Source organism: Molossus molossus, unplaced genomic scaffold (genome assembly GCF_014108415.1).
Source record: "Molossus molossus isolate mMolMol1 unplaced genomic scaffold, mMolMol1.p scaffold_m16_p_8, whole genome shotgun sequence".
Taxonomy (NCBI): Eukaryota; Metazoa; Chordata; class Mammalia; order Chiroptera; family Molossidae; genus Molossus; species Molossus molossus.
The window spans coordinates 110,221,735-110,237,332 of NW_023425402.1; the positions used below are offsets into that span (position 1 = coordinate 110,221,735).

At 47.7% G+C, this 15,598-nt stretch overlaps 1 protein-coding gene across 1 annotated transcript in view; it reads right to left on the reverse strand.

Moving 5' to 3' along the window:
• Positions 1-4,465: 4,465 nt before the first annotated feature.
• Positions 4,466-15,598, reverse strand: part of PDE10A (phosphodiesterase 10A) — a 199,919-nt gene continuing 188,786 nt past the window's right edge. The window contains exons 18-22 of the mRNA XM_036248231.1: positions 12,356-12,528; positions 11,036-11,147; positions 9,828-9,908; positions 7,080-7,168; positions 4,466-4,583 (exon numbers count right to left, since the gene is read on the reverse strand). Coding sequence (XP_036104124.1) covers positions 4,466-4,583; positions 7,080-7,168; positions 9,828-9,908; positions 11,036-11,147; positions 12,356-12,528 — 573 coding nt within the window. The remainder of the gene's footprint in view (positions 4,584-7,079; positions 7,169-9,827; positions 9,909-11,035; positions 11,148-12,355; positions 12,529-15,598) is intronic.

The window sequence follows — 15,598 nt, forward strand, 5'->3', positions numbered from 1 at the left end:
CGCGTAGTCGTCCTTTAGGTGGGCCAGGGCACTGAGTCATACACCTTTAAAAGTGAGTTTACAACAGCAATAAAACCCGTCCATTTACGCTTCTGTGAATGTACTGGACCTGACCCACACCAGCTGAAACCACCTGTGTGAGCCGACCTCCGCTCTGCAAGCTGGATCTGGCTGTAAGTTTCTGTCTGAGGGCCGCCAGTGACCTGACCTGTCCCCGAAGAGTGGCCGGGCCTGCGGGCTGGGCTGTTGGTCACACCCCCCCGGCTGCAAGACCGGCGACAGCGCAGCCGCGCACCGTTGGCGGGGCAGAGAGCGAGTGTCCGAGTGAAGGGAGCAACGCTTTTCGTTTCCAAACGTGTTTCCTGGGACACGTGAGTGTCTCTTTGCTCATCTAATGATTCAGAACCAGAACACCACTGAAACTTTTCTGCTATTTTTATCACAGAAATGCATCTAATGCTTCACACAACCAAAATGTCCAGCGATAAAAAGACAAAAGAAAAAGTGTACTGGATGGAGTATCACTGATTTAAACCTAGGATAAGTCTTCAAAGAAATCGGCAAAATGAGTATCGGGATAAATGCTTCGGCCCTGGTGACAATGTGACAGCCGTGGGCACTGGCCCGCACGGGGGAGGGGCCGGCTCCTCTGCATCCTGCCGATTTCAAGTAGACACACTTGCAAGAGAAGGTTACGCTAATGGGACGAAACTGATGTCTTGAAAGAATCGAACCCTAAATCAGCAAAGCATAGAAAGCATGTTGGAAATACGTAAAGACAGAAGTGATTTCCAAAATCTAAATCATGCGCATGTACCCGAAACTCAACAAAATCACAGCATAATCAGCGCCACCGTTCTTGGAAGCTGTAAAAAAGACTGAACAGTGGCAGCCACAAGGGTACAGGAGAATAAAACCAAATCAAAGGTAGAAATCAGGAAGGAGAGAATGGTCCTATTCATTCAACTTGACAACATTAAGCATGGATGTGCCCCTGAAATGTCTTCTATTACTATTAAGAAAAGCAAAATAAGAAATATACAAATGAAGAAGAAAAATTAAAGTACTGAAAATAATGGCACTGACCAAGGCAGGGTGAATAATTTAGTCCTATTTAAAGCTCAAACCTTAATTCTGAGTTCAAAGGCTAGAACATAATACTAAAAACTAACTATATTTAAAAATATCGATGTAGCTAAGGATTTATGTAACTACGTGTATCATGTACAAACATGTCTAGTGTGCTTGAACATTCCAATAAAGCAAAATTCACTGAGATTGTACGAAATCGAAGGAAAATCTAAAAGAACATGCTGGAGAGGAAACCCACAGAGCACAGACCTCCTTTCGACGAGTCTGTCTGCGGTGCCGACAACGTCCACGTGGGGGGACTGTGCTCACCTGCACAGGTGCTCTGGCCTCTGAGAGAGGGGTCAGGAAAGAGAGAGGACAGAGGTTTCTCGAGTGCTTCTTAGAAATGACAATCGCCGGAAACGGGCCCCTATCCCTGCCCCAGTAAAGGGGCCATTTCTGAGAATTACCTTCCAATCCAATTCCTTTCTTTAGAGTTTTCCTAATTAATTAAACCACAGTCAACTATGAATTAATAAGGTGCTTGCATTTTTTTAGAATTGCATACTGCCCAAGTTCCCTATTTCATGTGGTTGGCGTGCATTTCCGAAATAATTTCTAGTATAAAAACAGATTCATTACCTCTGGAAGATGATGGAATAACAGCATTTGATAATAAGACTGTGTCTGTTAGAAATCAGCACAATGAAAATGTCTGCAAACTGGACACTCCACCTACACTCACAGCTGGGTGCCAAGTTCACACTGATAGGAAAATCTGGCCCAACATAAAATACCGCCTTAATGAGAAACTCATCAAAAGTTTTGGTAATAAAGACCATTTGCCCTTTGAAGAAAAGATTTGGGGAAAAAAATGAGAACAGAACCCTGAATTTTGTCTGCTAAATATATCTGCCAAAATAGAAAAATACTCCTAACTGTATTTTTTTTCAAAAACAGATCATTAACTAAATATCACTTCATCCTGTCTTTTATTTTAGGCAAATCTACGATTCCTAAGTAAATCTCATACATGGTAAAAGACAATACTCACAGTTTACATGGGAATAGAGTCCTTTGTTCACACTTTGTTTCTACTATGCCAATATTTCACAACAAAGTACCCAATAAATCCATAAACATTTCTTTTGGAAACTGGAGATCACATAATACACCTGGCTATATAGAAAAAAAAAGGATAGTCTGTAACAATCTATCAGAACAGCAACCTGTGAACTCTTTGTCTACATCAAGCAGCAGAATGCATGCATTCTTTTAAAATCCTTTTAATTAGACAATAGTCTTAAGTGATAGTCAACCCTCTTGCAATTCATTCTCAAAGTTAATTAGGTGACTACATTCACTTCGGTGATTGGAGTTGAGTCTGGTGGGGTGGTTTCATAAATTTAGAGGCCAAAGACCATGAAACAACTGTAAATTCTCTTCTACGAAAACACTACCATGAAAAAGGACGCTTTCTAGTCCGCTCTTAATCAAACAATATACGTTCGTCAACACAGAAAAGAAGTCAGTTTTTGAAGAATGCAGTTGATTTTCTTCCATAGATGTGTATCTCTCTTGCTCTCACGTCTACATGCATGTGTATATCTACATACACACGTGTGTGCAGCTACATGCATGTGTGTCTAGCCAGAGTGGATTTCTCTCTAGCTGCTCCGCTTTCCCTCATACTGTGTAACTACAATAGCAAATGGGCGCCAGGGGGGCAGATGGCGACTTTCAGAAGCCCATAAGGAAACTGAACACATAGTGTTAATTTTAAAGTAAGAACAATGTTTATGTATAGCTCTCTTTGCTACAACATAAACCATGTTGTAGAAACAACTGGTTTATTTTTGCAAAAACCAAGCTCATATGAGCAACAATATGTACAGTATTAAGCCTGTAGAAGAATATTTTAAGATTTTATTTTATTAAAAGTCCTATTCCAGCTTCCTGCCACATGGATAGTGGATTATCTACTTACTATGGATCAGCCTGTCACACTCTGAGCCTCTAGCTAATTTCTGCAGGTCAGGACTAACCACAGGTTACAGGTTCGGACGTTACTGTGTCATGCTAAAAACCATTACAGCATTAATATGTGCCAGAATTATACTCCTTAGCTGATCATCCTGGTAGGAAGGGGTCCAGACTGTCGCTTTTGTATATTCTCTCAAGACATTCACATGGTGGAGTAATGTTAGTCTACCAGAAAGTATGCGGAAGAAACACCCCAAACCACAGGTCTGATGTAGATGTTGGGCGTCGAGCAGAGCAGACAGAAACCAGCCCCGGTCCATTGCTCTGGGCTCCTCTCCTTCCCCGTTGAGGACACGCAGCTCACGCAGGACCCTGGCTGGCCCGAGGAAGGGGACTCAGGAGATGATGCAGCAGGTGGATGAAAAAGTACAGAAGACTTCAAGTTTATGGTTTAATTTGATTTTAGGAGAAATGAATGATAATGAAATAATTTGTAGAGTAAACCTTTCATTTTGAATGTGAATCTAATATTTTGCAATGACAAAGTGAAAATATAAAGAAATCATTATTCAAAATACACATTTTAGATCCATACGACTTGTCCATTAAAAAATTCATATGCCTTGCTTTTATTTTGTTCTTTATGCAAAATGATTAGTGAATTTGCCAAGACTGCAATGGAAAAATTTAAAAAATATTCTTTGACATCCTCTGAGTTGAATCTGGGACTTCTGAGACTGCTGCTGATGACGCGGCTCTTCCCAAGGACAGGACGTCAACTTGCTTCCTTTGGCGTAACATGTGCTCACCTAAGCCTTGAGCACAGATGGAAACCCTTGAGACCCCTGACTCTCAATTCAGGAAGCGAAACAAGAACCCACTTTCCGTCACTGACTGCAGACAGGTGCTTCTATGCTGCGACCTCGATGACGTGTCCTGAGGCTGGTCACATCGATCCCAAGTAGGCCACACAGAACTCACAATAGTAATGTGTAAAAATTCCTATTTATAACCAACAACATCAAAGCAACATTGGTGTTAAAGCCAAAGTACAATATCATCATAGTACCATTTTATACCCTCGCCAGAAAGACACGGTGGGAAAGGACCCCCTTGCGGATGATGTCTGTCCATTTCCAGTAAGGCCTCAGCAACATCAGCCTGTTCGACAAGGCCAGCCCGCCAGCCAGTGGAGCCCGTGGACAGTGGGTTCTGGCCCCGGGTCCTGCTGGTCACTGTCTGTGATGCGTTACCCATGAGCTTGGCAGGGAGTTGTCTGTCTACGTGATGGTACCTTCTGCAAGAGACTGGCATCCCGGTCCCCAGGTGTAGGTTTCCCCCACGAAAATAAAAGGAAGAAAAGTCGAAGCAGCGAGACGAGCATCTGCAGGTGGGACAGCTCCCTGGGCCGTCAGTCGTCGATCTTCACGGGCAGCTTCTCCGAGGTCCCTGGGGCCACCGCCTGGGAGGAGATCCACACTGCGCTCTCCTCCCCGCGGATCACCTTCTCCCACTGGCTGAGGTTGTTCCTGGGGTGAAAGACGCAGTGACAGGAGCTGTTTAAGAAAGGCTCCCAGGCGGGGTCTCAGAAATGAGCTGCCCTCCTGGGCAGAACGCGGCACCAGGCTTTCTGGTGTGGCTCTGACTGATGACAAGGGGCTCCCATGCGCCTCCCGGACTGGACACCACAGCTTAGTGTCCCCAGAGGAACCCCACACACTAAGCCTGGGGAGGCTCCTGGTCCCAGACGGCAAGGACAGAAAGCAAGCGAGGCTCAGGACAGGTCATTCCCAACTAGTCAGAAGGGGTGACAAGGTGGGATGTGCCACGTGGGTCAGTGGAGAGGACACAGGGTGTCCAGAGACAGTAGGAACTGCAGAACGTCTGTCTCTGCAAGGTGGAAACAGGGGATCTCCCAGGACACCCTCAGTCCCGCCACACCCCACGTGATGCTGGGAGTGGAAACTGGGTCACATATAAAAAGTCACCGTGTTACACCTGCTACAAACTTCCGAATCCCCTCGTTACAGTAAAGCCACAGCGGTGCTCTGGGGACTTCGAGTCTCACTGCAACCTCGACTCCCCGCACTCGGCTCTCTCACCCTCCGCAGTCCAGGGAGTGACAACCACCCTGCGTGACTGCCGTCTTGCCCTGACTGGTGACCTGCAGGGAGCTCACTGTTCCCCACTCTGCACCTCGTTTCCCATACGTGAGGTCCATTCGGAAGGCAACCTCGGCACTGACAGAAGCGCACACAACGCACATGCATGTGGACAAAGAAATCCCTGGAATGGACACCTGAAAGTTGCAACAATTTTAACTAGCATATTGTTGCGTATCATTTTCCCAGAACCTAGAGAGATGTTTTTGGATATCTTGCAAAAGAGAGGTACACTAACTCGGCTGTTTTCCCAACGACCATGATGAACTGTTTCTGTGTTAACGAGACTCCAGTGGCCTTCAAGGGGCATGTGGTTCTGGTCCAGTTCCCTGAAGCAGGAAGGACCAAAGCTGCTGAACAGCCAAACAGCATTCACACTGCTGAGTTCAACTATTTACCCTAAAACACAAAGAACTGTTGGACAGGACACGTGTGTGCTACAATCAGAAATTGGGTTCAGATTGATACCCGATTTCTCTCTGGTGGGGCATCCACTTCGCCAGCCTCATTGCACGAAGGGAGCCCTGGCTCTCCAACCCACCCGCGCGGCCAGCCCCGGCACAAGAGGGCATCGTTATAAACAACCCTAGTGCAGGGCAGCAGGGCTGCATTGCTCCTGAGGCGGAGAAACCTACTCAAGCAGGAATCACCAGGCTGCTCACCCTGCCTGTGTGTGCCTTCCTTCAGAAGGTGGTTTGCAGCCCGGCCGGTGTGGCTCAGGGGCTGGGTGTCAACCCTGCACCAAGAGCTCCCTGGTTCGATTCCCGGGCAGGGCACATGCCCAGGTTGTGGGCCTGATCCCCAGCGGGGGGCGTGCAGGAGGCGGCCCATGGATATTCTCTCATCGATGTTTCTCTCTCTCTCTCCCTCCCTCTCCCTTTCTCTCTCTCTCTCTGAAATAAAAAAAAAATATGATGTACATCCAAAAAATAAATAACTAAATAAAGATCAGTTTGTAAGTTTCAACAGCAGAGGATAGGGTACAAAGAAAACTTTTGTTTTTATATAAAATGATCGGCCAAACGTCTGTCCTCCATCTCCCCAGGGAGCATCCACTCTGACCCCCAAGTCTGGTTCGGGCCGAGTCATTAACACATGGCCAATCTACCTACAGGGAGTTAACCTTCCCTGCAGGGAACATCTTGTCAAAGTAAATTTAATTTTTTAAAAAAAATAAAATCATTTTAGCTGAGCTAAGGGGAGAAAAAGGAACCCTCATGTGCTGTTGGTAGGAATACAGCCTGCTGCAGCCACTGTGAAGTTACCTCAAAACATTTAAAATGGAACTGCTGTGTGACCCAGTGATTCCACTTCTGGGAATATAGCTGAAGAAACCTGGAACACTGATTCAAAAGAATATATGCACCCCTCTGTCTATTACAGCATTATTTACAATAGTTAAGATCTGGAAATAGCTCAAGTGTCCATCAGTAGATGAGTAGATAAAAAAGTTTTTATACATGTACACAATGGAATACTATGCAGCTGTAAAAAAAATCTTACCCTTTGTGACAGCGTGGATGGACCTGGAGATGATTATGCTGAGTGATGCAGGCCACTCAGAGAAAGACAAATATCACATGATCTCACTTATATGTGGATCTAATGAATGAAATAAACTGACAAACAAAACAGAACCAGAGGCATAGAAGCAGGGAACAGATTGATTGCTGTCGGAGGGGCGGGGGAGGGAGGACTGGATGAAAGAACATATATGCATAGCCCATGGACACAGACAACAGTGTGGTGGCTAGGGAGGGGGTGGGGTGGGGTGGAGATGGGCAAAGGGGGGAAATGGGGGACACGTGTAACAGTGTCAGCAACCTTCCACAGTCTCGGTCTCTCCTCCAATGCGGTACACACCTGCAGGCTCTGAGGAGCGGCTCCGTGGGCGGGAAGATCTGGGTGAGGGTGGTGTAGCAGGGGATGGCCACCGCATTGTAGAATCCAAGCTGCGCCGCAGAACCACCAGCAAGAAACACACGCACGTTAGCACTGGAGCCGCACAGCGCTGCTCGCGGGAATTCCTGTTTCCTAAGCCAACCCTAACCTTACACACAGCTCTGCTCTGACACTGGGCTCACTGAATACGGCCTCGGAGTACACTTACAAACAAGAGAAGCTTCAAACACACAGAGTTACTGTGAGCCCAGTGCAACACTCAGTGAGGACTCCTTGCCGAGGGGTCCGGCTGGAACTCGCTGGTCTCCGGGCAAACCTGCTTCCACCGCAGACGTGTCCGCGTCCAGCCACGCACAACCGCCTGTGGCTCTTCCCCACCTCCTTCTCAGGAGTCACGGCAGAGGCTTTGTCTGCTTGTGACCCTGCTGGCTCTTGGTGCCTGTGTGCTCTCCTGAGACCGTATTCATCCCCTCGCATGCCCTTTTTCTGACCTGCAAGTCCCACTGACTATCAGTTCTCTCGATATGTCAAACTCCAGCACCTTTCGTCTGTGGCACCTTAAGAACAAATTACACCAGGAACCCTGGGCCACTGGGCCATAAACGGTGCCAGCTGAGACTGGCCTGCGAGGCAGGCTCGAGGCCCTGCAGCCTGGGAGCAGCACAGACTGCCCAGCTATCCGCACGGCCCAGTGGGTGACAACTGGCCCTGGGGGAGGTGACTCCAGGCCGAGGCGTACCGCGTCTCAGGAAATAACCTCCCTGAGATGTGCAGAGGGGAGCCGAGGCTCGAATCGCCTGCTCTGTCCGCTTCTCCTGCTGTACGTCTGCCGTCCCAGGCAGCGGGCCCGGCCAGGCCTGGGGCTGCCATCTAACTCCATGGCGCTTGCTTATTTTAACACTTAGCAGACCTCATGGAGCAGATCTCGAGAAAAGGGCCAGGCATTGGGAAGTAGAGAAGGCTTTAACATTGTAACCAAGAATGACTTAATGATAATCACAATTTAGAAGCAATATAGTTGATAAAATACTAGTTGACCACAGAAGTATTTTACCTGAAACTCTCCCATACTGTGAGTGAGTCTGTAATTTTGGAAAAAACAAACTATTCCCTTAATTAAATAACACTAGAACACAGCCAGTCTCTGGGACATTTTCAGCTACCTGTGCTTTGTTGGGTATGTGCTTAACTACCAAAGAGAAAAACACTGGTAGGTCCCTATCTTAATTACATAACAAGACAAACTCCACATCAATTAAAAAAACAATTAAGTGATGGCACCATCGTGTAAAGACAATATGGCAAGTGTGTCCCAGTCTCGGAAGGGAAAAGCCTTTTCCCATGGGGCATGCAAAGCCCACCCCAGACCCAGAGCCTGCTCCTGCGGCTGCACACGTGGGAAAGGGCCGCCCACAGCAGGGAAGCAGCCACCCAAGCACTGTGCAGCCTGCACGCTGCATCTGAACCGAGGGGACGCCGGGAGCGCCGTCAGCCCGCGTGGCTCGGGACGCGGGCAGCCGTGCAGCGCAGGCCGGGTCGCCACGGGGACGGAGCCCTCCGCGCAGACATCTGCATCAGCAGTTAGTGAATTAACTTGAAATAACGTAGGAAGACTGGAAACTTTTTCAAAACCATCATCTTGCAAATTTTTGGCAATTATTTCTACTCTGTGTTCTATATTATAATTATTTGTCCAAAACTGACCTCCTTGTTGTGACTTAAGAAAATGGACAGTTTAGCCCGGCCGGTGTGGCTCAGTGGCTGAGCGACACCCGATGCAGAGAGGTCGCTGCTTCAATTCCCTCAGGACACAGGCCCAGGCTGTGGGCCCGACCCCAGTGGGGGGCGTGCAGGAGGCGGCCAGTCCATGTTCTCTCATGAGGTTTCTCTCTTTCCCTCTCCCTTCCTTTCCCTCTAAAATCAATAAAGAAAAAAAATTTAAAAAGATGGGCAGTTTAAAAAGCTCATAATCGTGAGAAACATATTACACTATACATGTACACACGAAAAATTAACAAGGTGCAAGGACTCTCAAAACAAAATATTAGCACAAGTACATGATTTTATGTATATTCCCTGGAGAGGAAATAATTAATGTCACTTTATGGTGAGACAAACTCAGAATGTACTAAAATACTCTGCATTATTTGTTAGGAAAAGTGGACCCAATAAAAATCTATAATGTCACCCTCCAAAAAAGGATCTTTGTATATTCCATGACAAACGATTTTCTGCTCGTTAAAAACAATACTAACCATTCAGACCATCCATCCCATTTCCAATCAAAAGCGAGCGCTGTTCCCTGCGCTTCCACCTGTAGGGGGGCTGCTGGCAAGGCTGGCTGTGAGCTGGGGTTCCCCAAACCCCATCTAAGGGCAGAAGGCAAGTGGTTCTCAGTTCTACCCTCTGGCCACTAACCCGCGACCGCCCTCAAGCTTCCCCGGTCTGCGGGCAGCTAAGGAACAGACTCTCTGTCCGAGCCCAGTCTCCGTCACCAGCAGGGGACCCCCGAGACTGCGAGCACAGGAAGCTCGTTTCAGGGGTGGTTTCTCCAGGCCTCAGACCTCTCAGAGCGGTCGCTCAAGTCTCTGCCTCAGTTGCCAGGCCCGGGGGAGCCGTCCACTCCACGAACGCACAGACGCTGGGTGCTCTTGCTCACGTACGCCCGCACGACCCCTTCAGGGCCCGGCCTTCCCAGCACATTCGTACCTGGCCTTGCGGGACTTCATCCCTCTTGTCCCTGTCCATCATGGGAATGGGCTGTATTCCTAGCTTCTTCATCTCGTCGCCCTGAAAGAAGTGGAACAATCATGCTTTCTCAACTATCAAGTTTTAAAATTATGGTACTAATGAGCTCTGCTTTTTATTCATTCCTTGTCTTCCAAATGAATCATGTTTTTGGCAAATGACATAATAAAAAGTCAAAGCAATGGAAACTTTCACGTGTCATCGCTTGGTCTGCACCCCGAGGCCCCTCTGCACCGAATGCCCGGAAGCCCAGTGGTCAGCTCGGGTTTCACGTGCAGGAGAGGAGACAGAGTCGACAGTGAGGGAACAGGACGTGGGCCACCTCAGGGCCTCCTCCCCACCTGCTCTCACACGCTGTCAGTGCGCTGAGCTGCGAAGCTGGGCTGAGCGGGGTGCCCACCAAGGGCGTCTGAGTGCGGATGCGGCTCACTGTCTGCGCATCACTGTCAAGGGGTAACTGCGGATGCTTCCTACAGACTTACTGTGTCGCAGGCTCTGGGCTCAGTCACCTACAAAAACCATGTCACTCACTTCTCATGAAATCCTACAAGGTAAAGTACTCTTCAAATGTGCAGGGACCTGGGTATTTGTGGAATAATGTGAAAGAGAGAATTCTCTTCTACTTACTCATGGAAAATTCAGAAATAAAATTAAGGACTAAAACACATTTCTGATCATTTAGATAACTCGGTTAAGAAAAGGTGCTCAAAAAACAAGAAATTCACATTCGTTTCCTGTCGGGAGTATAATGAGTCTGCTGCTCATGCCCAGGCTGTGGACAGGACTCTGGCACTGCTCACACAGGCCGGGCAGCCCTGACGGCTCCTCGTGGCCTGGGCAGCACCCGTTCCAAGTAGCTGAGCAGCAACCCTTCTCAGGACGAACAAGAGGTGGACCGCAAGCGCGGACCCTGCCCACTGCCGTGCGGGAAGTGCTGGGCTCTCTCGCTCGCGATCAGAGCTCACACACGCGAGTCAGACGCGACCACGCGGCTCTCACTTCGCATCGGCGTGAGCACCGGCCTCATCCTGAGCGGCCAGCTGCACCTGCTGAAATAGCGTCCAACCTGAGTGACTGACTTATTGTGACCAAATCACCCATACATTTATTTTCTCTTTATTTTTCCCATTTCTTGACGTTATCCATCTCCATACAAATCAAGGACGTACCTCAGCCCAAAATTCTGCATATATATCATTTGCTGTCAATTTTGTAACTGGCCACAGTTTTGTCACAGAGCAGAGGTCGCAGGCCGTCATCATCAAGCCAATGACGCGGTCCCTAGAACAAAGGACACGGACCAGTCAGCACGAGACAGGCTTCCGCGTTCTCAGGACTGAGCTGCGAGGCCAGCACCGCTCGGGAAGGGCAGGTGCTGCGGACGGGCAGGACGGAGCGGGGGTCGCAGTGCGATCGAGGCGTGGCTTCAGCTGCAGGACCCGTAAGAATGTCGGGCACTGCCCGCTCGTGCCATGAAGACAGAGCACGTGTCCCGAGTGACCTGTTTCTCAGAACCTGAGAGCAGACTCCTCTGGGAAGAAAGGTTATGGTTCGGACTCAGTGGATCACTGAAGACCTAGGTGTGCAGAGCACCCAGACAGAGAGGAGACCCACATGCAGCAGGACGAGGAGGGAATCCGTGAACAAGTGTTCACAAACCCACAGGTGAAGAGCATCTTTAGGAGGGATGTGCTCCGGCACAGAAACAGCCAAGGGGACGTCCTGGCAGTAGGAGCTGGTGGGAACCATCTGCGAACTGCTCTGGACTGAGAGCCCACGTCCTGACAGGTAAACAGGTCGCAAGGAACATACCCAACGCATATCCGAACCTGCTGGGCAAGGCGTGCCTTCTCCAAAAAGAAGGGACCTCCCATGTAGCCTGATGCCATTAAGACAATGAAGGGACCTAGATCCCCTCGTTCTGACTATGTTCACGAAGCAAACGTTTATTGCCACTTGGCTTTCCCCGCGGTTCTGGCCACACGGACGCCGACTTTCTGGTGCTCATAACTAGAATATGCATTTGTAGATCAATAAAGTGAAATTCCAGTTTTGTGCATCGATCACATTAGCTTGGTTAATATACTATGGATCCTAAAGAACGTAACCCTTTCTCATTTGCTTTGGAGTCTGTGAGGCCCAGGACCAAACTCACCTCCATGATAAGTTCAAGTAGTCTCTTGCAAAATGACTTCCCCTTGACAGTACCCATTTCTGAGCAAACAACTCAATGTCCAAGTCCCATTCTAATGCCCCTCCCAATACACTGTCAGAAATTTTGTCGAATTAAAATAACCAAAGTCAATAAAAACTGCAAAACAATAGTAACTATATATATATATATATATATATATATATATATGTACACACACACATTACATTCCTACTTTCAAATATAAATCTATGCTAAATTACATTTCTGTGTTTAAATATAAGTTTACTCCAGGTAACATTCCTTGGTCTTCTAAACTTTTGGGAAGTATGTTTACCTATGGGATTGATTGTTAAGGTTCAGCGAGCCGGTCTGGTACATCTCTTCCAACTGCTTCCTGTTTCCAAAGTACAGAGCGAGGTCCGTGGCGATGATGGCTTTGCGGATGATCTCGAGCACCTGCTCGTACTCGCTGGAGTTCAGGGTGGAGAAGATATTGTGTCCTTCCAACTGCGGAGAAACACACACACTGATACAGCGCCAGCGTGAGCCTAGGACGTCCCCAGGTACTTGCAACAACAGTCAAGTCAGTGGCACTTGGCACATAAACGACAGGCATGGGAGGAGCAGAACAGTCTGGAACAACCGATGGAACTAAGGTTTGGTCTTTCTTTAAGCTGCAACACTAAAGCTATCACTTAAATGAACTATTTAAACTGCAGTAACATCATCTGTTATCACCAAAATCCAGTGATTTAACTATAAATGCAGTGTTTGGATATTTCAAATAAGTAATTACAGGACAAGAAAATGTGAAATGATTAAAAACTTTTTCTTCTTAAATTAAAATAGTGATTTTTACATTATACTGGAAATTAATGGGCTTGAAAAGTCATCTATATACTTATCCACGTCAGCAAGCCTAATGAATACTAACCACTGTGTCTTGTCCTAGAATAAAATGTCCCACAATCTCAAAAACTCAACACATTAGAAACTGCCCCGCAGAAAAGAAGTTTCACACAGAACATGTCACTGGGTTGTTTTTGTTCCCACAAAAAAGGCGGAGATAGTTAAGATGCACTAAATATGTGGGCTCATCACCAGGTATCGTAGGCCCACCACACACTGATTTGTGTTTTCATGTGTCCTAAGCTACGCCACTGCAGATAAAATACATGAACACGTGACAGCATCAGAGCGCGGTTCTCAGGAGGGCAGAGGTCTCAGCGGCACAGGGTCCGCCCCGCCCCGCCCCGCCCCGCAGTCAGGCTGCGCAGCATCCTGTTCTCTCCATCAGACCCTCCCGCAGCACTGCACTCAGGCTCCGTGAACACTTGCATCGCCTCAGATGAACGCAGCAAACAGCATCAGTTCTACCTGGCTACTTTCCTGCACGCTCTGTGTCTGAAAAGCACTTTCAAAAACTTGATTTCGCTTTCAAATGCCAACATGTAAGTAAGTCTTTGGTATCTATCTGAAATGAAACATTTGCTGAAACATTAACAAGATGTTTCTTTGACTGAAAAGAAACCGCAGTGGCTTCTCCATCCTGGCCATCGGACTGGATCTGCAGGGATGTGCCTCTCTGAAGTAGCTTTCGTAAGGCAGCAAGTACGCAGGTGAAAGAGGAGACTGTGACAAGGCAAGACTTCAGCTCAGCACAGGGAGGAACCTGAATGTTCAGAACAGGCATGAGATGCCGGGGTCGGGCTGTTCGAGCGAGGGCTGGTTAGTTGCTGATGGGGACAAGGAGAGGGATCCAAGCACTGGGCAGGTGGTTGAACTCAGTGACCTTTCCAGCCCCTTCCGACCCCAGCTCGCTACAACTTGATCAGAGAACAGAACCAAGAGGAAATCTTTTCTCTGACTCACTCCATGAAACCTGCTCGCTGTGACCACACCCGGGTGAGGCAGCTGCTGCAACATTCAATGCCTGTGACCTGGGCCCGTGCACACACTTCACCTGCAGTATGTCTGCCCGGTACTAATGCACACAAGTGCTATCGGCAGGTCACCCAAGGAGGAATCACATGTAATTCCCATATCTATATGCTTTACCCTCTCGATCACCAATAAGCCATCCAATCACAGTGCATAAAAATATTCCAGCATGCTGCTGAAACAGGGATATCTTAGAATGGGTTCTATAAATTCTCCTGAGGACCACAGAGTTATAAACTGACCACAACTATGCTGAGTGTGTCATTCATCATCACATTTCAATCCGATTCTAAAAAGTGTCCAGGGTCTAAGACAAATGACCCATTTTAAAGGGTCTATAACTCTGCCAGCTACTCCCCACTCATGGTCTCTTTCATCACCTTTCCATACTGAGGGAGGGAAGTTCAGGGCAGGCCTTCATAAGCGGAGCCGTAACCAGGGCCCTTTCACTGTCTCTGTCAATTTTATAAGAATAAAGGACGTGAACAAACAAAAACTGGTCCCCTTTCCTTCAAGAGACTCTAGAGTAAATGCACTCTAGATATTTTCCTACAAAACACAAGAAAATAAGGGGGACACACAACCAAACGCACCAGACAGCCTCGAGTGCCCTGGCCGGAGGGCTGGACAGAGACACCACGGGCTCTGCTCAGCGCGAGGACGGGTGACATCCTGCCATTTGCTGCAACAGGGATGACTCTAGATGCCATCCTGCTAAGCGAAGTAAGTCAGACAGGAAAGGGAAAGACCCACATGACTTCAGTCATATGTGAGACATAAAACCGAAAGAAATAAATGAAAAAAACAAGAAAAACAAACAAAATCTCACAGACACAGACAACAGCGTGGTCGCCAGCGGAAGGGCGGCAGGCAGGAAGTGGTAAAGGGTCCAGCATGTGATGGAAAGAGACCTGACTGGCAGGTGGGCACACGATGCAATACACAGATGGAGGAGGGAAAGGCACACTTGAAACCTGTATAATTCTATTAACCAATGTCACTCCCAATAAGTTTAATTAAAAAGAGACTTTTTAAAATAAAGTATACAAAATTTTAACTTTCATATCCATAAATAAAGTACTGGCTACAACATAATACTTTTAAAGCAACAACTTCACATTAGTTAATAATATGAAGCCTCGCCCTGGCCGGTTTGGCTCAGCGGTTAGAGCGTCGGCCTGCGGTCCTGAGAGACCCGGGTTCGGTTCCCGCTAAGGGCATGTACCTCGGTTGCGGTTTGTCCCCGGCCCTGGTCGGTTGTGCGGGTGGCAGTCACTCGATGTGTTCCTTTCACATCGATGTTCCTCTCTCTCCCTCCCACTCTACCTGAACAAAAGAATTGGGAAAATGTCCTCGGGTGAGGATTAAATAAAAATAAAAATAATAATAATAATAATAATAATATGAAGCCTCATAAACCTCATAATATGTTAATATCCCTATTGGTAAACTTATTACAGTCAACATCCCAGGATGCACTGAAGCTTCTATTAATTCCAGGCAGTTGGGCCCACTTCATATCAATGAGGCAGTAGCAGGCGCTGTATAACCAAGAATGTTTCTCAGACCCACACTGATGAGCAGCACTTACATCCTATCTCTGTGAACGCAGGTGAGTGGGCTCTGTCAGTGCCCT